Genomic DNA, 26,026 nt, shown 5'->3' on the forward strand with positions numbered 1-26,026 from the left:
ACATTTATGATATGCACTTTTATATTTTAACTTTTTGTTGTTGTTGCTTTTCCCTTTCCTTGTTCTTTGATGCCTGTAGATAGTTTTACAGCATTTTCCTTCCCTTTTTCTGACTTCTATTTGCTGTAACATCAATAACCTCAAAACTAGAGAGAACAGAGAGCACAGAAATAGGCCTAAATATCACTAAACAATATTTTGTAGTGCCAAGATTGTCTAAATATTATGCATGATATAATTTTTTTTTAAAGTCTGTTTTGGTTTTTCAATCGAATTTTCTTTTTCCAAATTGAAATGTTATAAAATGACTGATAACGTGACGTTCGGCCGAAAGGCGGGGCCACGCAGTCACGTGACCTTGCGTCTCCAGGAAGTTTTCGTCGCAGCTGATTAATATTCATGAGCGCGCTTCCGCCAGAGCGTGATTGATCTTCATGGCTGCTCTTTCAGTCAGAAAAACAGCGATATCTTCGAGTTTTGTTCGTCTGCACGCTGTTAGTCTTCTGCTCACTGCTCTACATCTTTAATCAGCTCGTGTCGTCTCTGGAGCGCGCGGATCATCGGGAGCGAGCGCCGCGGACACGCGCAGCGGACACAGGCCTGAGTGAACGCGCGCAGGATGACAGGTAAACAAACAATAACACACACAAGATGTACAAAATCAACCTCACAACATCATATACAAACATCTGTGCAAAGATCTTCTCGACGACACAAAACTGAACTTCTATACACCGGACTCATGATGTGACCGCTTTAAACTAGCTTTAATGACTGGACAGGTGTTATAAATAATCGAAATCTTTACCAGTGCTGCGTATGTTAGTAATTGAATGCGGCTGATACTCATATAAGAAAGTTGTTTTAATATAACGGTTGTTTGATGGATTTCTAGTCATTTAAGCCTACTAATGTACTCGGGCTGAAGCTGCTAACATCGAATTAATATTCATAAGCTTCCTTGTTAAGGCCCTTTAATAGAAGCCGTTAATTAAGTGATAAATGCTACAGTAATGGAAATCACAACATGGGCTCAGGAATACTTCCAGAAAACATTGTCGTGAACACAATACACCGTGCCATTCACCGTTACCAGCTACAACTCTATAGGTCAATAAAGAAGCAATATCTAAACATGATCCAGAAGAACAGGTGTTTTCTCTGGACCAAGGCTCGCTGTTCTGTCGTCAGAAAACTGGAAAACTGGGACGCCATGTCATCCGGACTAAAGAGGACAAAGACAACCCAAGTTGTTATCGTTGCTCAGTTCAGAAGCTGCATCTCTGATGGTATGAGGTTTCATGAGTGTGTGTGGCATGAGCAGCTTACACATCTGGAAAGATGAGCACCATCAATGCTGAAAGATATATCCAAGTTCTAGAACAACATATGATCCCATCCAGACCTCGTCTCTTTCAGGGAAGACCTTGTATTCTCCATCATGACAATGCCAGACCACATACTGCATCAATTACAACATCATGGCTGTGTAGAAGAAGGATCTGGGTCCTGAAATGACCAGCCTGCAGTCCAGATCTTTCACCCATAGAAAACATCTGGTGCATCATAAAGAGGAAGATGCGACACAGAAGACCTAAGACAGTTGAGCAACTAGAAGCCTGTATTAGACAAGAATGGGACAACATTCCTCTTCCTAAACTTGAGACGCTTGTCTCCTCAGTCCCCAGACGTTTGCAGACTGTTATAAAGAGAAGAGGAGATGTCACACAGTGGTAAACATGGCCTTGTCCCAACTCTTTAGTAATCAGGTTTGTATCTGGATGAGAAGGCTGGTTGTTCTGCACAGCTGAGAGTGTGTGTGACTGAGACGTGCTGGTGTGTGTGTGTGTGTGTCTCCTGTCAGGTGTGGTTCAGACTCTGTCACTCACTGGGAGCCGTACTGGAGAATCAGCCGTGATGTTTGCCCAAACCACTGCGTTACGGACTCGGCTCCTAGGTACAGACCGTCGGCTCTAGATCTAGATGGCTCTGTCTGTGAGCGTTCACTGTTCGTGTGTGTGACACGGCTCTAGTGTTGAGTGTGTTCTGCTGATGACACTGATCTGTGTGTGTGTGTCTGGTGCAGGTCTGCTCCTCAGGACCCGGTCCAGCTGGCCGTGGTGGCCTGTGGCTCCAGACTGGAGGAAACACTCGTCATGCTGAAATCTGCTGTCCTCTTCAGCCACAGACACTTGTGCTTTCACATCTTCTCAGAAGACCACCTCCACGCCGGATTCAGACAGGAGGTGAGCACGTATATGAGGAATATTCACTGTTTATACACAGTGGTGTTAGGGTAAAACTGAATTAAACAACACTTTTAGAGGATTTCTCAGACCCAAAGCGCTAGGTATGTAAAATACAGAAGTGACAAACATGATACAAAACTGTAAATGCAGTAAACCAGACAAGATAATAAGAATAATAATAACAAAGAAACAACAGAGATGTATTCATAGTTTTTCTGATTTGAAGGATTTTAGAGTAAACTGTTAGGTTTAAGACCTCGGAGTCAAGAATGTTCACAGAGAGGCTTTTGGAATGGATTCAGATGTTTTAGGATCAATGTGAGAATGTTAATATTGCTATTTTACTGATGCGTGTAGATGAGATGATTAAAGAGGCTGTACTTCTTCCTTATGTTCAGTTTGTGGAAAACATGATTAAACCTTTACTCTGTTTTACTTCTTGCACTAAAACATCTCGGATCGTTCTGGAAGAGTTATGAACAAAACAGTAACATATAATGTTTGTTCAGGGTTTACTGATCTTTTAATAGTTTTCTCAAAATGTTAGATCAGAACATGGAATGTCTACATTCATGGAACAGATTTAATAAAATAGTTCTATTTGTTTGATGTTTTTAAATGTTACACTTCAGAGAACACTCAAGAGTAACATTCACATGTTTGAAAAATGATCAAATGGAATGTTGATGAAACGTTCAAATAACCGAGATTAGAATGTTCAGAGAAACACAATAGTAAAGGTTTAATAATTTAAAGCAAACATTAGCATGTGTGTGTGGTCTGGGTAGATGGAGATATGTGGTGGATATATTACAGCTTGATGTTAAATCTGAGAGAAGCAGCACACACTGATCTTCCTGAAATCCTGTGTGTGTCGTGCAGCTGGAGTCGTGGCCGCAGAGGTTTCGCTCGACGTTCAGCTACAGCGTTTATCCCATAGTCTTCCCCAGTGAGAACGCCAGAGAGTGGAAGAGACTGTTCAAACCCTGCGCTTCTCAGAGACTCTTCCTCCCCGTGAGTATCTTTTCTGTTGGAAATATCTCACTTTACAGAAGTGAAACCGCAGTGAGTTACACACTGATTCCTCCAGTAATGAATCAAGTGAACGGTGCAGCTCTGTGTAGCACAGAATGGAGTGCAGTGTTTGGTGGTGTTTGAGGAGGCGGGTGGTGTCAGTGACGGAGTGCTGGTGTGTCAGCTGCTTCTGAAGCAGGTGGACTCTGTGCTGTACGTGGACACAGATGTGCTGTTCCTGCGGCCGCTGGAGGACGTCTGGAGCTTTCTGTCCCGGTTCAACAGCAGTCAGGTGGCAGCCATGTCCCCGGAGCACGAGGAGCCACGCATCGGCTGGTACAACCGCTTCGCTCGACACCCGTACTACGGCCAGACCGGCGTCAACTCAGGAGTCATGCTCATGAACATGACCCGCATCCGACACACACTCTTCAAGGTACAGTCCTCCGGGATACACACGCATGAGGACACACACCATACACATGCTGTTCTCCTGAAGTGTGTGTATTTCAGCTCTGCATCTGTGAACCTGTTAACACCAGATGGATATTTCGGCTCAGCTGATAGTTATCCCATCTGAGACTGTCTTTAATGGACACTGAGGAGTTAAAGGGGGGGTGAAACGCTATTTCATGCATACTGAGTTTTTTACACTGTTAAAGAGTTGGATTCCCATGCTAAACATGGACAAAGTTTCAAAAATTAAGTTGTACGTTTGAAGGAGTATTTCTGTTCCAAAAATACTCCTTCCGGTTTGTCACAAGTTTGGGAAAGTTTTTTTCGAGTATGGCTCTGTGTGACGTTAGATGGAGCAGAATTTCCTTATATGTGTCCTGAGGCACTTCTGCCGGAAGAGCGCGCGCTCCCGTATAGCAGAGCACTGAGAGCACAACAGACTTCACTGATCAGAGCGAGAGCGTCGCCAAATGTCACAAAAGAAGTGTGTTTTTGGTTGCCAGGGCAAGACAACCCTGCACAGATTACCAAAAGAGAAACAGCATTAAGGGACCAGTGGATGGAGTTTATTTTTACAGAGCATCAACGGAGTTGTGCAAGTGTTTGTGTTTGTTCCCTGCATTTCGAAGATGATTGTTTTACAAACAAAGCCCAGTTTGACGCCGGATTTGCGTATCGTTTATTTCTTAAGGATAATGCAATCCCAACGAAAAAGTGTCACGATCGTGTGTTGGAACCACAGGCGGTGAGTAAAACTGCTTCAAATATCTCTGTGTTATTAACTTAGCTATCGGCGCGTAAGCACATCAAGTAAACAACATGCGATGTTGTCATCAAACTGCACTTTCCACATGTACAGCTTAAAAAAAAAAGAAAGAAAAAAAGAGGACAAAGTGGAACTTAGTCATTCTCCAAAACCGCTAAGCAAATATATACAGTTTCCGTACATACCACATAGAGACGTCGTTGCTGCTGCTGCTCTTGTTAAATTTCAGCCTCTGGATCTGATTCTGGATCATAAATAAACGGCTGAATCTGACTGTTAGCCATGGATTGTTTTGGATGGTTTTTTCCTCACAGTAATGTCAGCTTCCACGTGCTCTCAACGCAAAACCCTACTCGCGCTCGTGATTCTTTAGCTCCGCCCACACGTCACGCCTCTAGGCGCTCGTGTTTTTCCGGGAAAAATCGGTACAGACTATCTTTCTTATTCAGACTGTATTTCTTATAGGCAACTATGTACATTTTATCCTAAAATCTACACGCATACACACACACGTGTTTTGGACAACTGTCAGGTCAGCAGTCTTCCCCATGATTGTGTATCCTACAGAACTAGACTGAGAGAACATTTAAAGACTTTGCAGGTGTTTTGAGTTAATTATCTGATTAGAGTGTGACACCAGGTGTCTTCAATATTCAACCTTTTCACAATATTCTAATTTTCTGAGACACTGAATTTGTGATTTTCCTTAGTTGTTTAGTAGCAGAGCTAGCCTGCTGCAAGCGATTTTTAGTGCTGCAAATCCATTTTCCAAATTGCTGAAATTTACGCGTCTTCATGGAGAGAGCACGTCATGGTTGCCTAGCAACGGCAGACATCCCGGGGCGCAACTGCACGAGCGCTTTGGAAAGGATGAGAAACCCCTAACGTGTGTTTGAAACCCCTGCCAACACAGACTTACTTTATTTTTTATTTCATCCTCACTTCAGCCGCTACGGGTGATGATACCAATAACTTGTAATCCTTACAAGAATATCAGAATCATGCAATGAGCAAGTCTCATTTATTAGACACTTAATATCACATCAGTTTGTGTTTTCAGAATCTCTGAATCTGCTGCTGTCGCTCCATCACATCTGCAGCGGAGACCTGAACCAGGAAGTTGGTCACCAGATCACACATTAACCAGTTAAACCGTAACACCGGAGAGTGCCAGGATGTGTTCCTCTGAGGTGCTCGAGCATCACAGTTGTGCTGACGGGGTACACCTTATCAACAAAGGGCCATTTTATTTGTCCTCTGCTTAAAGTATTCCCATACTTTTGATAACAGTGGTCTCTGTTTTTGTGATAGAATGCAACTTTCTCCATGCCATTACACAATATGTAAACAGTGTAAACATACTGACATTAATTAATGACAAAAGTTATTGTCAAAGTTTGAAGAAAATGTGATGGTTGTGGGTAGTGCTGCAACGATGCGTCTACGTCATAGATTATGTCGACTACAAAAATGCATCGACGCGTCGTTGCAGCACTACCCACAACCATCACATTTTCTTCAAACTTTGACAATAACTTTTGTCATTAATTAATGTGAGTATGATGAGTAATGAGGATAAACACTGAAACACCTGATATATTTAATACTCTACATTTGAGCTATATTTGATGTTTGTCAGCAGCGGCTGAGGTCCACATCTTTAGTCTGCTGGAAACCATTAAACAGCATCAAGAGCAGCTTGTGTCAGAGGTGAAGTACGTCAGCAGCTGAACATCACCTCAGGAACAGATGTTGAGATGCCTGAAAACATCCAGTTTCCCCTGGAACAACTGGAGGAAGTGGAGGCATCTGAGATGTTTCTAAAGGAACCGTCAAAGGCCCAACTCCACAGAGATTGGTGAGTTTTCTTACTGGATGGTGCCATTAGGTTCATTGATTGTCCATTATTATTATTGAAAAGGTGGCACAGGTCCATGAGGGTGTGATCCAAGTACCATATTTTCCGCACTATCGGGCGCACTGGATTATAAAGCACATAGAACAGAAGATACTGCAGTAAACGTTTGACTTGCTTTGGGTTATGCATCCACTAGATGGAGCTGTGCTAAAGGGAACGTCAACATTTTGACAGAGCGCCTTGATCCATATATAAGGCGCTCCGGATTAGAAGTCATTTTTTGATAAATTGAAAGTCTTTTAAGTGCATCTTATAGTTCAGAAAATTTCAGGAGTTCACACTTATACACATTAACCTGTTCCCCCTCTAATTGTGTGCATGGCGTTGGTTCCCCCCCCCCCCCCCCCCCCCGTCTGTAAGTGTTTAGGACTAGCAGGGTGGAGAAGGGGTGGAGGAGGGGGGCTGCCAAACTCAAATGATTCGTGATCCCCAAACTGACTCAAATGATTCGCGATCCCGCTTTGAACTCCCAAACTGACTCAAATGATTCGCGATCCCGCTCTGAACTCCCGAACTGATTCAAATGATTCGCGATCCCGCTCTGAACTCCCGAACTGACTCAAATGATTCGCGATTCCGCTTTGAACTCCCGAACTGATTCAAATGATTCGCGATCCCGCTCTGAACTCCCGAACTGACTCAAATGATTCGCGATTCCGCTTTGAACTCCCGAACTGTGGATTCAAATGATTCGCGATCCCGCTTTGAACTCCCGAACTGATTCAAATGATTCGCGATCCCGCTCTGAACTCCCGAACTGACTCAAATGATTCGCGATTCCGCTTTGAACTCCCGAACTGATTCAAATGATTCGCGATCCCGCTCTGAACTCCCGAACTGACTCAAATGATTCGCGATTCCGCTTTGAACTCCCGAACTGTGGATTCAAATGATTCGCGATTCCGCTTTGAACTCCCGAACTGTGGATTCAAATGATTCGCGATCCCGCTTTGAACTCCCAAACTGACTCAAATGATTCGCGATCCCGCTCTGAACTCCCGAACTGATTCAAATGATTCGCGATCCCGCTCTGAACTCCCGAACTGACTCAAATGATTCGCGATTCCGCTTTGAACTCCCGAACTGATTCAAATGATTCGCGATCCCGCTTTGAACTCCCGAACTGACTCAAATGATTCGCGATCCCGCTTTGAACTCCCGAACTGACTCAAATGATTCGCGATTCCGCTTTGAACTCCCGAACTGTGGATTCAAATGATTCGCTAACCCGCACCGAACTCTCGAACTGATTCGTGCACAAACTGACAGTCACCACTTATAAGCTACTACTAAATATTGTAGAAACGTAATTCTCTGTAAAGTTGCTTTGTAACAATTTGTATTGTAAAAAGCGCTATACAAATAAACATGAATTGAATTATTAAGCAAAATCACATAAAAAATACAAAACAAACTGAATTTACTTGGGTGAATACAGCATTGTTGAAAATATTACATACATTAAAATCATTTAACAAGAATTTCAGAAATAAAAAATTACATCTCAAAGAAGTATTTGAATTTAAGTGTATTCAACTGTTCTCTGTATAATCGCTTTTTACTGAGATTACGCCATCTCTGCCGTTGCGTGGCTGAAATCTGAGCCGGGCTGCTGTTCCTCAGGGGAACTGTGAACTCTAGACCGTGGCTTCACATTTCACTCGTTCCTGAGAGATGACGTGACTGACTCCAAAACCTGCCGATGTGTTCAACAGAAGAAAGATCTTTGTGCAGGTTTAGAACAACCTGGGGAGACTTTGACAGAAGTTTCATTTTGGGGGAACCACACACAGTAGACTGGGTACAGTTGGTAAACTTTTTGCTTTTTCCTTTACCACACCAAAACCAGGGATAGAAAATAAGTGATTTTTAATATGACAGTTCCTTTACTTGTCTACTAATATATTAATAATTATTAACATCCACAAGTGGTCATATTTCCCACAATTAGCTCATAAACACAAAAAGCTTTTAGTGTGATGGGTACAGTTGAGACACCCATCCATAATGCTGTAAAGCTGCTGAACCAAGTCATTGCAAATGTAAAATACCTTAAAAAATAGAATTCAACAGTTTTTATTTAAATTCAGTATTTTATTTGATGATATGTTTAGTTAAAAGTAGTTCATTTTTAAAACATTGTACATTAATGACAAACAGCAATAAAATATTTAATTTCAGTTCATCATTTTATAGTAACAGTTGAAAAGTTGAGTAGCAGTAAAAAACAATTGCTAACAGCAATAATAAAACAGTTAAACAAAAACCTAATAAACATAATAACACAGTGCAACTAAAGTGTATGTTCCGCGATGGGATTATACATCATGTCTCAACATTTCTCTAGATGACACAAAGACATGCAATATGTTAGTTTTAGAGCACAGATTTAAGTTGTAAAATGTAAGTATGAAAAAATTTTAAGTATGAAAATGTAAGTTACTTTTAACAGTCATGTAAGGATGACAAGCTATTCAATGTGGAAGGGATGTGGTGAAGTGAAAAACTTGCCTTGGAAAAAAAACTTTCGCTGATATCTTTGGACTGGAGATTCGGTGTCCCTTATACATCTGAATAAAATAGTTCCCAAACACTGAAAATGCGTATCATGTGTACAAACACACACACACACACAAACCCGCAGCTGGCAGATTTCTGTCCTATACAGTCGGAAGTCAAATTACATGAGATGTGGATATTATCTGAGATAAGTTGATTAGCAGGGTTAATTGACAGTGACAGGGTGCGTGTAACTGCATCAGTTGTAATGTAGGTGCAAAGTCCTATGTTAACTTCACTGGAACAGGAAAAAAGCTTCTTACTCGTCACAGAAGTCAATCAAAAAAGTTTAATCCAAACACAAAATTACAAAACTATACAAAATCCAGATGGCTCCTGTAGCCTTTCCTGTGGTTTCACCTGTTAAACCTTTAACTGCTGTTACCTTGAACGTTTAAACAAGAGTTATTTTTTATTGACAGACGAAAACGGTAAGAAAACTGTTTCTCCCTTATTTCCTATACACGAACAACTACCCAGTTCAATCTTCCGCCCAAGTGGGCGTAACCATTAAAGAAACAGAACAGAAATTAGCCTGTACATCAGAAAACATAGGAAACAGTACTGAAATATATATATATAAATATATATAAAATAAATACAGGAAAAAACAGAACTACCTCAGAAAGAAAGATACAAATATGATATATTCAGTTTATGCTTGAAATCAACACTCCAAGAAACAATACCATACAAATTATTGAAACGTAAAATTGGCTCTTACATGTAAATTATAGGACATTGATAGATAGTTTTTTCAAAAGCTCATCTTTTCTCATCAGAACTGGGCGGTGACTGCTGGGTAGAGCATTATTGTTCAAGCTTGTGACACAAACGTGAAACTAACCTCAGCGTTACACTCGTGAATCAGATCCGTTCACTTTTCATTCTATATTCAATTGGGAAAGTATCGAAGTCATTCAAAATGAGTTTCAGGTCAATTCTACAGATTTAAAACCTGACACAGAAATAAAAGAATCTGTGTCAACAGCAGAAGAAGAGTTCAAGAGCAGCACTGAAGAGACAGAAAGAAAACTCATTCCTGAAGATGAAGAAAAAAAAACTCCTTCCTGAAGATGAAGAAGATAGAAAACTCCTTCCTGAAGAATTCAGTATTATGTTTCTGTAATTCATTTCAAAAACATCATCTTATCACATGGTGTATTAACATGAAGAGAATCTGCATTGGAATGTATTCAGCCTGAGACTAAAGCATTTGAGAAGAAGAATCATCATTCTGAAGCCAGTCAGAATAAAATGTGATAAAACAAATACAGTATACAGTAATCCAGACAAACGTAAGCTGCGCTCTACCTAGCTGCTAGTTTAGTAACCGTTAGTGCTAACAACCATTCACACATGGACTTTTAACTGTGTTTCAAAAGTGTAGTTAGAAGCTGTCCACCCTCCCGTTTTTCCGGGGTTCTCACGTATTTGAGCTGTTTTCCCGCTGTCTTCCCGTTTTAGTATTTTCCTGTAAAATATCCCGTTAGCCCCTCCATCAGACCTGTCAAGTCTCTGTGTTGTTGTCCTGTTGCTACTCCTTGTCCTTCCAGCGAAACATGTTTTCAAAGCATCGTTTTTCTTACTTGAAAGCAAGCTTAGCGTGATGTTGGGCTTTTTAAGATAGCGTGGTTGTTGTGAGAGCACGATTTCACGCCAATCTGTAACTAAAGTCACGTTAGACCTAGCTTCACAAATCGCTTAACGTTAGTTAATGCAGAAGTTTGGTAGTAAACATTTTTGCTTTCAGCAGAGGGATAGCAACAGAAAGAAAAATTTAGAAATTACCCATATTTTGGATGAGTAACCTGGGAAATTTCCCTCATTTTCAATGTTGAATGTTGACTTAAGCTATATAAATTAATATTCAGATGTTATGGTCTCTGTCGTGCCTCCAAGCAGGAAAGCGGTGTAAAGTTAATCCATTCTCATTTTATTTTCACCATGGCGATTATATGTTGCGCTGTTACACCCCACAATACAGCAACGGTTTACCATGGTTGAAATAGATTTTTAATTAATCAAATTAAGACACCCGGATGAGAGGGAGTATGTCTAAACACTGCGCAGTAGCCCGAGTAGCAGTAAAGGAGGGCCACGCCAAGTAATGACATCACGACGACCAAACATTATTATCTGGTCTTCTCTATCTACTAAACAATAGTTTATGTCACACACACACACACATACATATTTTAATATATGTTTATGCTTGATAAAACATGAAGACATTCTACACAGCTGTACATAACATATTTATTTAAAGGAGACATATTATGCCACTTTTTTACAATATGTAATATATGTCTTTGAGGATTGGGAAATTGTCATGCATTTAATTTCATGTAATCATTAGAATCATTAGAACATGCTCATAAACACAGCTCCAGATCTGAAGTGTGTGTGATTGGGGAAATGCCATGTTTTAGATGTTTGGATGGTGAAATTGTCACACACACAGTTTAAGGTCATTTGTTCTATGTGTTAAGTGTCACGTGTGTTCAGATTTGTTTCTGTTTATCAGTCGTGTCTGTTATTGCTCATGATAAATAGTAGTTTTGTGAATATTTTGTCTGCTATATGGTTTCATTGGTTCATTGTCTTGCTATATTTCTATTCTGTGTGGTTTCAACCAGACTCATCATTTTATTTTAATTTTTTTTCTCAAATCTCCTGTTTGTGTCTAGAAAACCACACATGATGTATTTCTCCCACATCTGCTTCTCTGAATAAAGTCCTCTTCAGTTCTGTTCTGGGGTTCAGTTCTGAGTTGAGTTCTGGGATCAGTTTTTACACACACACACACACACACACACACACACACACACACACAAACACACACACCTGCTGGAATCAAGATTGATGTTTCCTTCTTTTAATGCGTCTAGATTTACAGATGCACTTTGACTCGTTGCGTTCATGCAATATTACATCCCATGATCATATTTCAGACGATGCTGACCCTCGGGTTGTTTCAGACCTGTATGACTAGTTTGTTCTTCAGAAAACAAAAGCATGAACTTGTCTTTCTCTTAAATGTAAATGTTCAGACTGTGCTGTTAGAGTCTCAGCAGCAGATGTCAGTGTGTCTCTTTCTCTCAGATATGATTCAGTTCATTCCTCAGACTTCACTTCTGACAGAAAAGAGAAAACCTCCCGAATCTCTTCAAGAGCTGATTTGTAACATCACAGACACAGACACAGACAGACGGAATCCCTCCGGAGGTTATTTCACGTGTTTGTGTTCATGACTGCTTCGATTCGAGAATCGGCAGATCCAGTCTCTTGAATTAAATCCTTAAATAATGAGGATGATTTTATGATATGCTCTAGTGTGTTGTTACACAAATCTCATAACTAATGAAAAGGGCTTTACCATCATTGGCGACCTCTAGAGTGTGTGTGGTGACGTCACAGGACCTCAGAGCGCGCGCAGCCGATGACGTCATCACAGAGAAGACGCGCCCGATGAGTCTGAGTCTGGAGGTCAGTGTCTGAACTAAAACAGCGTGTGTGTGTGTGTGTGTGTGTGTGTGCCGCTCTCTACATGTTTTTAGTTCACAGAAGGACTTTGAGTGAGGCTTCGTTTAGAGTGAAGCTCACATTATTGTGTCCAGGGGGACAATCTGGTCTGGATAGTATCTGATGAGGAAGGAACAGAATTAGATTTTTTAGTAAATTAGTCTCATTGCTGTTTTAATGATGGGAAAAATCATTTGATATCCAGTTCAAGAGTTGTAAACACTTTGATTAACCATACATTCATAAGTGTGTGTGTGAGTGTGTTTTCCTTCTTAAGAGTCATGCTCATTCACAAGAACAGCAGGAACATGAATGTTTGTTGCATCTTGACATGAAAATAATAATCTGTATTGGTATGGCTAGAGACAAATACAATGATCACGTCATGAAAAGAATAAATAAAACAAATAATGAAGTGAATAAATGAGCGATTGTTATTATTAAATTACTAAATAAAATCAATACATTAATAACGTGCATAAACAAGCAGAATAGTAAAAAGAAAAACAACAAAAGAAAATTAATCATTTTAATATAAAATAAATAAAGTAACAAATGTATTAAATTAAGTGAATAAATATATTTAATAAAATAAGTAATGTATTGATTAAAAAAATTATTTAAAAAAATAACTAAGTAAAATAAATAATAAAGTGAGTGGATATTTTTTTTAAACTGAATGGAATTAAGTTAAATCAAGGTGTAATGAATAAATACATTAAGCAAAATAAATTAAGTGAATAAATAAATAGATTTAATACAAAATAAGTAATAAAATATATAGAATAAAAAGAAGTGAAAAATAAATCTAATAACCTCAGATAATGAATAAACAAATAAATGAATGGAGGTTCTGCTGGAGTTTAGGATCACGGGTGTCTTTCTCTCACACAGACTCAAGAGAGAGTGTGTTTTGACAGTCGTTAAACTGAAGCGGTCATGAATAATTAATCGTACATGTTTCAGCGGGAAACACACAGAGGATCCACACACACTCGTATTAAAGATCTGCTAATAAAAGTGCAGCTCCTGCTGATGGGTTTATAGGGTCGTAACGGGCTCGATTAGCCCTCGTTTATGTGCCTCCAATAACTGTCCAACACTTTTACCTTGCATGCAGAAATGAGCAATAGTAGTGCTGCGTGAGCTTTTATAACCTTTCACTGTGCTTTAAACAAACATGATGCATTTGTGTGTGTGTGTGTGTGTGTGGTATTTATATGCAGAAACAGACCCATCTACCCCACACCCTTAAACCCTAAACCACTGCGTAAAGTCACCTTTATTTTAAAGTGTTCTTAACAATACAGATTGTGTCAAAGCAGCTTTACATGGAATAGTAAAATAGTGTGTCAGTAATGCAGAAGGACAACAGTAAACACTCAATTTTCAGTTAAAGGCAGTTCATCATTGAATACAGTGATACTATCTGTGTTACCACATCGAGGACTTCGCTGGATATTAAAGGGTCATGTGATGAGATTTCAAGTTTCTCTTTCTCTTTGGAGTGTTACAAGCTGTTTGTGAATAGATAAGATCCTTAAAGTTGCAAAGACTAAAGTCTCTAACCCAAAGAGGGAATGGTGCAGGGAAACACCGTCACACACTTGAGGTATTCGGCCAATCACAACACACTGGACAGCTGGCCAATCAGAGCACACCTTCATTCTTCAGAACGATGAGAATTAATTTGACTAAAAAACGTGTAGGCCTATTTTACCCCTGGAAAGTGATTTGTTTTTAACAGGAGGTCTTGCAAACCCTGACTCCTGCTTTAATGAACAATTTCTTTGTTTCTGATGCACTCTCTCTTCTCCCTCGGTTGAAAAACACCCGTTTTGTCTTCATGGGACTAAAGTGCACTATTTTCCCGTCTAATGGAGACGCAGCAGTGATATTTTCTGCTGTTATTGTGCTTTTATGGTGAAGCCGGCGTGTCATTAGTCCTCTCTTTACGACCACGGCGCTGGCCAGCCCTCCTCAGATCCATAAACTACAGCAGCATCAGCAAAGTTCAGTCATTAAGAGACATTTAAAGGTAATTATTTATTGATAGCTCTTATGATTTACTCTCCGGGTGAGTTTTTATGTGCCGTGCCTGCGCTGCGAGATTGGAGACATGGCTTTACGGCCGTTTAAAGACCGCAACGCTCGGGAGATTAGCATGTTAGCATCTGCTCTCAGAGATAAAACAGGAGGCTGTGGAAAGAGCTTTTAGCACAAACGCTTCACCTTTAGCTGCTTGTCCTCGTGAAATCATCAGATCCCAGAATCAATGGGCTTTGAGACGTTTGAAAGGAACAGTACACCATAAAGATATTTGTTACTCTCAGACCATCCAAGAGAATGAATGGAAGTGAATGGGTGCCGTCAGAATGAGAGTCTGATAAAAACATCCCAATAATCCACAGCACTCCAGTCCATCAGTGAACATCTGGAGAAGACAGAAGATGAAACACATCCAGCATTAAGATGTTTTTAACTCAAACCATTCCTAACACATTTGTGAACAATATTTGAGAGAAATAAGCCTTTAGTGTACATAGAAAAAGTCTTATATCTTTGAGTTCAGCTCATGAAGAATGGGGGCAAAAACTAATGTGTTGCATTTTAATATTGTTCAGTGTATATATTTCAGAAGCTCTGCTTGTAAATTACACTGCTGTTCAGCTTAAATATCAGTTTGTTAGAATATGCATTTGCTAAATAAATATACTTTAATCTGGGTTTATATGAAATTGACAAATAATCTCTAGACAAACAGTGAGATGCTTGGAATGTAAAGCGAAGTCTTCTTCAGCAGCAGCAGTGGTAAACCAGCATCTCTGTGTGTGACGCTCTCATATGAAGCTGTTATTTAAGAGTCACTAATTAGATTGAAGTTGCGGTGTAAAGCACTCTATATTGAATTAATTGCAGCTATTAAGGAACGATTTCATGCAAAGTGAGGCTTTATTGTGAGCTTGACTCGAGTCCCTGCGCTAACATTCAGCGAGCCGGTTTCTGAAACACATTTTATTAGGACAGAGACTGCTTCACAGAGTACAGTGTTTGCTTGAGTGCTGGTCCGGATGTTTCTGGATCCGTTTATTCAGTTTGATCGCTGAAAAATCATTACACCACCAACAGAGATGAAACGTTCTCTCAGCGTTATAAACAAACATCAGTAGAACTCTTGTTTATTCCCAAAATGTTAGTGAAATGATTAAATAGATGGAACTTGTTTTATTAACGTATGCATGCATGTAAATGGAAAATATTATATATAATAATGAACATACCTTGATTATTTTATAGAATTTTACTGTTTTATTTTTTGTTATTTAAACATTATCATAACATTTATTCAAAGTTAATTTCTCAAACTTTTTCAAGAGGCTTTTTATAAAACTTGTTTCAGAACGTTTAGGGAATATTCAAATGTAACGTTTCCATAACGACTGCAGAACATGTTCCCTTAAGGGTCACACATTTTTTTTAAACGTTTTAAAATAACATTTGCACAACTAAATGGTAACGTTTTTGTTATTTTTATTTTGGTTTGCTAGGCTCACTTTGTCCTACTCAAAACACTCTTATCTTGTCTTAGAAAACATGTGATGATTAATTATGATTTCTTCACGTTGGGACATTACTGATGCTGATTATTTGTATATGTTTAAATGTACAATAACCAATATGAAGAACTGATTCTAATTTAATGTTTTTGTTAAATTCTATTTAACTCAATAGACGAACCATACAGTAGCATTCTTTTCATTTTATTAACTGCAATAATATTGACAATGTGCAAAATAAATCAACAAGGACACATTTATTTCTATAGAGCGTCATCTCTAAGCAGCTTCACAGAAATAGACAGAAAATAAAAGAGTTAATGGTGTGAAATTCATCAGTTATGAACCAAACAGAGACAGTAATGCCATTATTCAGATCAGTTCAGTTTATTCTTGTTTTTATCTTCTGGTAGTGTTTCTGCATTAATCAAATCTATTTCAAATGTTTAAATAGTCTGTAAACCCTAGTAAGCAAGTCAGAGTCTAATGCTACTGTATGGAGAATAATGGTTTAATTCTTGAAAAGCCTGCTATGTGACGACAGAATGATCCCAAGAGAGAATGCTTCAGTATTGGTTTATTGCTGAATCTGATTGATAGAATAAAGCACACACACAGAGGAGTGTTTTTATGACTTCTGCATTATGTGAAGTGCTTCATACTGTCGAAACAGTGCATTATTGATTTCATAAGTTGCCAGCAACAGCACTATGACGAAATACCCAATAAACTGTACAGAGACGCCGCTCGTCCTTATCAAGGTTAACAGAGAAAACGAATCAATCTCTCGGCGGTCCAGCCATAAAACAGAAGATCTGACTGAGCGGCGTGTGATTGTCTGTACAGTACAGCAGTGTTTCTGAAGAAATCACGTCAGTGACACAGAGAGCCTTTATATCAGCCTTTATATTGTGAGTATATACATAATATTTAATATATATTTAAGCTGACCATTTATGTGATCATATGTTCAGAAACTCTGGCTGACCAATCAGAGTAGAGCATCTAGCAGAAGCTCCGCCCCTTTGCCCAGTATAATACAGTGAGCTGACTTCATCTACAGTCTAATGTGAAATAATACCAAGTTGCCTTGACTTACTGATCATATCATTTTTTTTTACAGTGTAAATGTTAATGTTTAAACTGAATTAAAATGTCCATTTAATAAAATCAATGTAAAGTGCAATGATTTTTCATATTTCATGTGCTCTTCTGCATCAAGAGACTCCAGCTTCAGAAAATGTAATTCAACATAATTTCCGTTTGTTGTGGTCACGCTGGAATCATAAGTGCCATAAGCCCCGTCACAGACCAAATATCTGCTTAACTTATGAGTTTCATTGCCAAAGGTTGCCATAGCAATAGGACAGCGAGATGGACGGAAGCTCATTAGACGTGGAGGTAATTGCTTCGGGCTGCAGTGGCAGGACAGTGAGACTGGACGGCTCCTCCTGATTTCATGAATAGTTTGATATGAGAGGAGGTTCAGAATAAATGAAGAAGCTATGACTTCATGCTCCATCATCACACTCTTTAAGACTCCTTTCAGGTCATAATGAGCTGCTGTTTGTAATGCTGGCTGCTGATTGGCTGTTCAGGTGCCAGTCAAAGGTCAGGCTCCGCCCCTCCTAAATGAAGCATTCAGTTACTGTTCACAAACAAACATTATGTGAAAAAGCTGCAAGTTAAAAGATGAGGAAACATAAATGATTGTTAAAAGATCATTGTCTTTCTACTTAAACATTTCCCAGTTTAGTGTGTCACTTGCATTTTCTATTTGTGTAATTTACTGCATTTGAAACTGTGGAACTGAAAGTGTGTTCATTGCTCTCAGATGTGGAGGTTCAGAAATGCCTTCAGCTCACTCCACACGTGAAAACTCAGCCGCTGCTCCACATTATGCTTCCTGAATAAAATATAGCTAGAAGTGTAAATGACCCAGAAAGAAGCGTTACGATTTATATTCATCTTCAGTCACTTCAGACATCAAAGAAGCACAAGAAAATAACTGCAGAAAATAGAAACTGACGAAAAAAAAAACAAAATTAGATGAAAAGTAAATAAATTAGACATGGAAACTAAATCAAATTTGATTTTAAAAAAAAAGAAAAGAAAAAAGAAAAATAGAATGAGATCAAATCAAAATAAATGAGCCCATTTTTTTTTTAATAAACAGAAACAAAATAAAATTAAAACTATAAAGTGTGGATGTCTTTCTCCCTGTATGTGCTGCAGAATGTGAAGTTATAGAGAGTAAATGAGGTTGTTTCTGTTTCCTCCACAGCAGGAAGTGCAGGGGACTTTTAAGGAAGTAGCAGAGAGCAGGACCCTGGGTAGATGTTACTCTAGTAAAACCTCTAATACTGTGTGACTCAGTACAGATGATGCAGGGATGGGACTGAGTCACTTCTGTGGGTTTATCTCGGAGGAGTCCAGGACGAACGCAGGACTGTGAGACACACGCTGGGTTTCTGCTAGAAATGTGTTTATTACTGAAGGATCTTTAGTTGACATCTTGAGAGGAATATTTCTGCACAAGTGTTATTTTATAATCACTGATATACAGTGTTTGTTCACATTTTGAGTTATTTTTTAATATATATTTACTGTTTTGAATAGAATTTTAGTTAAAGTTGGAATTTTGTTGTGCTTGTCATTTTTATTGTTTTTAAATAATATTCTAGTTATATGTATTTTAGTAATTAATTAAACAAAACTGAGAAATCTTGCCTTTGCAGCTAGCTGAAATAAAATGTTGAATGTTTTTATTTCTCATTTTATTTCAGTTAATGTTTATTCTATTTGAAGTAATAAGTTTTTAGTTAACATTAGTAACCCTGTTTTGTATAAGAAGTTAAGGGACTTGATTGTGACATGCATGTGTATTTGTAGAGCAGTATTTTTGAAGTTTGACTCTTTATTTAGTATGGTTATTAAGATCAGTTTACTCTCTCCTTGAGCTGGACAGTGTCCGGACCCTGTTGAGATGTGTGTGTGTTCGTCCTGATCCTCTGACAGATGAGATCAGATCTCATGTCCTCGCTGAAGCAGGAAACGCAGGATATCATCACTTCCTGTATCACATGCAGATCTGAGCTCATGACACTGATAGCATCACTGCTCATCTCGTGTTCTTTAACTAATTGAAGTTAATCAGAGGACGTGGATGCGTGTGACAAACGGCCCGCTAGGATTGAGCTCATTTAGAGCTCCTCCACATTTTCTAATTAGCAATTAGAGACGGGAGTCTGTGAATTATGTGTGACAGCTCATTACTGTGGACCGTAATACATCAGCTTTAAAACCTGAACTTATTTAGTCATGTTTACTGAGTCACTGTAATAATGATCACTGTTTAATGCTGAAACAACAGCAGATTTAGTCAGATCCATGTACTGGAGAAGCAGGGAGAAAGGTCTCTCTCCAGAAAAATGATTTATTGAATTTACCATTTTTTTTTTTTTTTTTTTTTTTTTATGGTAAGTGGTTGCAATCAATTTATTTTAGCTACATTAAAATAAACATTTTTTGCTGAAAGTTAATCAATTAAATTAGTTTATTTAAATGTAGATAAAATAAATTGATTGCAACCACTTACCAAAAAAATAATTTGTTCCAGTATACTTAATATTGCATTCTACTATATTTAACTCTAATGCGCTTTATTCTACTCTAATCTACTGCACTCTATTCTGCTCTTCAACCTGCGTATGTACACTTTTCTACTCTATTCAGCTCTAATATACTTCATTTATTTCTATAATCTACTCGAAGCTCCATTCTTCAGTATTATTCTGTGTGCTAGATTCTACACTATTCTATCCTTTTATTCCTTATCTGTTCTGATCTTGTCTTTTTTACAAATTTCTACTCTATTCAACTCTTATACACTCTTATTTTCAATACTCTACTCTGATATACTACGTTCTACTCTATTTTACCATTTTATACTCTATTCTATGCTATTTTATGTTATTCTCTTTCATACTACATTCTACTCTGTTAAATTCTATTTCATTCTACTCTACTTTATTCTTCTCTCTTTTATACTCTGTTCTACTATATTCAAATCTAATTTATTCAATGTAACTAAATTCTACACTATTTAACCTGCCATTCTATTCTACTCTTTTACATTTACATATTCTACATTTTACTCTATTCTACTTTATTCTACCCTTATACACTCCATTCTACTAAATTCAACTCTAATATATTCCATTCTACTATATTCCATCCTAAGTGTATCTTCTGTTTGTATACTCCATTCTACTTTTCTACTCTTTTATGCCTGTGTAGTATATTCTACATCACTATATTCTACATAATTATTCTCTTTTATACTCTATTCAGCTCTAATATAATATACCAATTCTACTGTGTACCTCACTTTTATACTCCATTCTACTTAATTCTTCTCTGTTATTCTGTTTTATACTCTATTCAGCTCTAATATACTCTATTCTACTGAACTTAACTCTTATTTTTCATACTCTGTTCTATTTTTGTATGCTATAATATACTTCATCTTACTATATTCTACTCTTTTTTTACCCTCTATACCACATGGAAGTATTACTCTATATACTCCATTCTACTCTTTTTATCTTTGTATATTCTATTTGACTGTATTCTGATTTAATCATATTAAGGAGTTTGTATTGGAAACAGAAATACAGAGCGATGATGTCTTGTACTCTAATATATTTATGAAAGTCTCGCTCTGTTCTGAAAGATTGTGCTGATATCTTTATTACAAATATACTCTTTCCTTCAGAATATGAGGCATTATTAATATAAATGACCGTTAAGAGTTTGACTCATCTGGATTTAACTCGGTCTGTCTTCACATCCATCTTTTCATTGAGTGTAATGGTGTGTTATGACGTCTTTCTGGTTTATTAAATCATGCAGTAATCAGCATCTCAGCAGGTTTCAGCTCAGTGGTTGATCTGGTCTAATTGTGCTGATCTGCTTCTGTTTTCACGGTGTTTATGGCAGATGTTGAACACAGATATTGATTCAGGAGCTGCTAACTGTGTGTGTGACCTCTGTCAGCGCGTGATGCTGTTATCGGCCCATCGCTCCGGGTCAGTCCGGACGCTGTGGTCTTATCTCTCTCCGGACGTCAGCCGTATCTGTGTCCTCGTGTCCAGCTGATAAACACACCGCTTCCCTTCAGCTCCTGCAGAATGGATCAGGGATCGATCTGAACAATCCCCAGATTGAGTTATTAATGTTGTTCAGTGTCTTGACATCAGGATGATGGAGGTGACCACACTGGCAGGAGATTGTGATTCCAGTGGAGTGAAAAGAGCTAGAGAGAGTTCAGGTTTGACCACCGCGGAGAACACAAGTGTTAAAGTTATGCACTCGGATAAATAAAGCAGTATATTGTACATGCAATATATGTTTGTATTGCATAAAAACACACTGTTACACACATGTTTGACTGATGTTGATGTGATGTAAAGACTGAGTGAGACACGAGCCGTGAGTGTTAAAGCTGTCTGTCTCGCGCTCGTGCTTGTTTAGAGACGTGATAATTCAGCGTTTCTCATTGATTTACTGTTCGCTGTGATCATGGGGACATTTAATGATTCGACTCCTTATCAGCTGTAATCAGAGACACAAACTCAATGACAGGACTGACCAGATTCAATGAAAACATATTTTTGTCAATGTTAATATTGTCATGCTTTATTGTGTGTGTAATTCATGGTTCATGTCTAATATTTCTGAACTAATGCTCGTTCTGTTTGCTATCCATTGCTTTAGTGCTGGAGATCCATTCAATCCTCTAACCTTAGTTTCTGGTTACTAAGAATCGTCTCTTTAAATAGAGATATAGACGAAAAGACCAAACTGTTAGAAGAAGAGTCTGAAGGTATTATCGTGCAATTGCAAGAAAAGATTATAAGAAAAGAACTAAATATATATATTCTATTTATTAATTCTGCTTTAGAAACAAGAAGCTAGAATCAGTTTTTTGGGTTTTGATATGTAATTTTACAGTGTAATTGTGCACAAACGCAGGAAATATGTTATGAAAAAAGATTTCTTTCTTTCTCAGTATTTTTGTTTGGTTTTCCAGATTCTCAAATTAAGGGTTATTTTTGATACACAATATGAATAAATATATTTAGTCTTGTTTTCACATTTATTTATTTATTTTTTTATAAAAAGTTTAAATATTGCAGTTCAGACATGAATATTAGTTTATATCTTACAATTCTGATTTTTGGTGTCCAAATTGTGAAATATAAACTCAGAGAATTGTGTGATATAACCTTGCAATTGAGTTGCAATTTTTATTCTGTGTCAGAAACAAAAAGTCATAATTATGAGATGTAAACTCAAAAATGATAGAAAAATAAATAATAAATATATATATATATATATAATTTTTCAGAATCCTATGAGGAAAAAAGCATGAACTGTAAGATTAAAGAAAAGAGAAATTCTTTAGCCATGTGTTTGCTGATTCCAGTAGTTCTAGTTTGCATAAATCCAGCAGCAAATGCAACAGAAAGAAAACCTTTGTGGAACTTTCTATTCCTTTGAGTTTGATGTTTGTAAGTGTTGAATCTCACTGATATGAGCAGTGTGTGAGACGGCTGGTCAGCTCAGCTTCACTTTATAGTATTTGCTCATAAACTCATGCCACTCTCTAAAGGAGGAACACACAGCCGTTTCGGCAGAGACCACGGATAATTCACCAAGACAACTGGAAGAATCAAATATTGTGCATGCAGAGCTCGATCAAAGTAGAGTTTTACATTCGACAGGTGCTTTAATCCAAAGTGAATTGCTTTTTTATTCTGTTAGTGTCTTTCCTGAGAGAGCTGAACCTGTCACTTTGCAGTTGCACATTTCACACTTGATGATGCATCACATTATATATAGTGAAGGATTATATTTGTTGTCAGTGAGAGTAATATAGACACCCCAGCAGCTCAATTTAAAAGCCTAGATGTTCCTCTGAATGCCCATACTCTTACTGTTACTGAAAAATGAATTGTCTGTATTGTATACAGTGTACAGTATGCAAATGGAATACTGTATCCCATAATGCAATGCATTTCATTTGACTATCTTCTTACAGTATGGTGAATAAACAGGAAGCGATATTAATGTTATCTTTATTTTTCCGTCTTTTATTGGCTTTTTAAATCCGACTGCAAAGAGTCAAGGGTCATTCCCTGCTGACTCAGACCCATTATACAAATCTGAGTTTTGATGGAATGGAGAAGAAGGCCAAAATATTAAATGTCATGCATGTAATTAAGTAATTACTATTTTGTGGAGACGGGTCAAAACGACCATTTTCACTTGATTCAGAGCCAGTTAAATAGGGGCTAAAATGACTTGAGAAAGAAGGCAGCATCATGATGTTCTTTTCACAGAGATTGCTAGGTCTCTTAGTAAAATCTGTAGATTTTAGACATATTTGTGGCACAATATTAACACATTGTTGGCATGCCTGTGACTCAAGAAGTATTAAAGATATCTTAATATCCTTTTAGGATATGGGTTTTAACAAATATTTATTTTGATATCTTCATTTTTAAGACCCCAAAATGCTCATTCCCAGAGATATGGGCATCTCATGGCTCCATATACAAATAGTTCAGTCATGGACACTAAACAGCTGGGCTGATAGTTACTGCATTTAGAGAGGAATGTCTGAAGAACAGATAATGTTGATAATAAAGTCTTTATTGTTTCGCTCTATCAAACACATCTGAGCGATGCCTAAAACACTCCTGTTCCAGTTCACATGCATCTAGCTCAAGACATGTTAAAGATGTCTTCATATGCTTTCAGATTCTGCTTCTTCAAGTCTGCGTTTGGTATCTTCATTCTACAGTTCCACAGACACGTGGAGGTCAGAGCAGCTTCATGTTTTCACTGATTTTCAGTGGTCAAAGTCCAATGTGGGTATAGATATTATAGAATAAATAGTGATGAAACTAGAAATCCATCTTGCTCCCCCTCATCCAAATCAGTGCGAAACACACCTGTCTTAGTGCCAAAGTGTTTGCATGCCTGTAACTTGTGTTTTTAAGTATTAAAGTATCTAAGTATTAAAGTTTTATCATTATGATTTTATATCCAGGTTCTTGACAATCTTTTTAATTCAGTATTTCAGTGTTTAAGGACACATATGGTTCAGTCACACAGATGCATGGATCTCAATGTGGCTCTGTGTGCAAAATGTAGAATTGTTTCCCTGATTTTCAACGGTCAAAAACCAAATATAACCCTGAAGCTCAAAAGTCTCTGTTGTAACCAACATTACATTGTGTGGGTCAAAATTATACATTTTTATTTTATGCCAGAAATCATCAGGATATAAAGTAAAGATCATGTTCATGAAGATATTTAGTAAATCTCCTACTGTAAATATATCAAAACTTAATGTTTGATTAGTAATATGCATTGCTAAGAACACTTTAAAGATGATTTTCTCAATATTTAGATGTTTTTGCTCCCTCAGATTCCAGATTTTCAGATAGTTGTATCTCAGACAGATATTGTCCTCCGAACAAACCACACATCACTGAGAGATCATTTATTCAGCTTCAGATGATGCAGAAATCTCCGTATAAAAAGAAAAAAGACTCTTATGACTGTAGATCACTTTGTATACAGCTGATACTTATGTTTCATTGTGTAAATGCTTTTATTAGTGTGTAGTGCACTGAACACAGTCTGTGCAGAAGAAAACAGTGTGTGAAAATGCTCTAAATGCTGATGTGTTTGTAGCGTTCAGCAGGATCAGATCTGACTGTGTGTGTGTTTTACTCTCGTGTGTGTGTGTGTGTGTGTGCTTTGTGACGCTGGAGGGTGTTTGCTTCATGATGGAGGGCAGGTTTATTCTTTCTTCTGTCAGGGTGCATTACACAGATGATCTCGTGCATGTTTCTGTTTCCACGAGTCACAGGCGTCCTGTTTAATCCAGCTAACAGCTCTCATCTGAGCAGCGTTTACGCGCCGCTTGAATCAGAAAACACTGAGTGTGCATTCACAGAGCCGGGTGATGAAGGAGTGTTTAACACCGCTCCTGCTGGACGCTTGTTCTGATGAGAGAGACAGACTCGATCTGTGAGCTCTGTGTTTGTGCTGGATCCCTGATGGACCCCGAACCAACTCCTGAAATATATTCATCTGTAGCTGACACACATATCACATGGTGTATGCTGTTCACATAGACAATACATGAACAGAAACATGTTTCCCATGTTAAATAGCAGGTGCTTAGGTACTCCTGTTCAGAAGATAATCATTAATACAATTATAAAATATGTGCATTAATATAATAATATAAAGTGTGATACAATACAATGAATAAATGCCTGATTGAAATGTTAATTAAAATAGATTATAATATAATTAAAATATAAATTAATAAATACCTTTAATATAACAATTTTATAATTGTTTTTACATTTTAAACATACATTTGTTTTTGTGTAAGAATAAATGATAAATTAAAATGAATAAATAATAACATATATAAATATTATGATACAATGACTGAATTAATTAGCCATTTATATAGTGCTTTATTGTATATTACTGTTAATATATTTTATTTAAAAATAATTATATAATATTACATAGATTATAATGTCAAATTAAAATACATAAACTAATTTTAAAAATGTTTCATAAATTAAAAAATATATAATTTAATATTGGTATGAATGTCAAACTGAAATACTAGTAAATAAATATATGTATTATTATTTACATTCCGCTCTTCTCTGGCTTTTTTTGCTATATTGTCAAATAAACCTGCATTATATATTACTCATATTGTTGGCTCTTATAATTTGCTTTGGATAAATGCATACATGTTAATGTACAGTTCAGAATTAAAAGAAAGCCAATCAATGGTTTAGTGACACAGTAAATAATTTTCTGTGTTTAGTCATGTGACCAGGGATCCCAGATGTGTCCAGCAGGTCACAGGGGT

At 37.5% G+C, this 26,026-nt stretch overlaps 2 protein-coding genes across 2 annotated transcripts in view; both read left to right on the forward strand.

Annotated features, from left to right (window-relative positions):
- LOC113042956 (contactin-1a-like) overlaps nucleotides 1-26,026 on the forward strand; it is a 551,632-nt gene that overhangs the window by 494,928 nt on the left and 30,678 nt on the right.
- LOC113042965 (glucoside xylosyltransferase 1-like) lies at nucleotides 397-3,949 on the forward strand. The gene is made up of 4 exons (XM_026202007.1): nucleotides 397-626; nucleotides 2,087-2,246; nucleotides 3,132-3,263; nucleotides 3,448-3,949. The coding sequence occupies exons 2-4, from the start codon at nucleotides 2,157-2,159 to the stop codon at nucleotides 3,841-3,843; spliced, it is 618 nt and encodes a 205-aa protein (XP_026057792.1). The 5' UTR covers nucleotides 397-626; nucleotides 2,087-2,156; the 3' UTR covers nucleotides 3,844-3,949.

The sequence above is a fragment of the Carassius auratus genome, chromosome 25, assembly GCF_003368295.1.
Source record: "Carassius auratus strain Wakin chromosome 25, ASM336829v1, whole genome shotgun sequence".
NCBI lineage: Eukaryota > Metazoa > Chordata > Actinopteri > Cypriniformes > Cyprinidae > Carassius > Carassius auratus.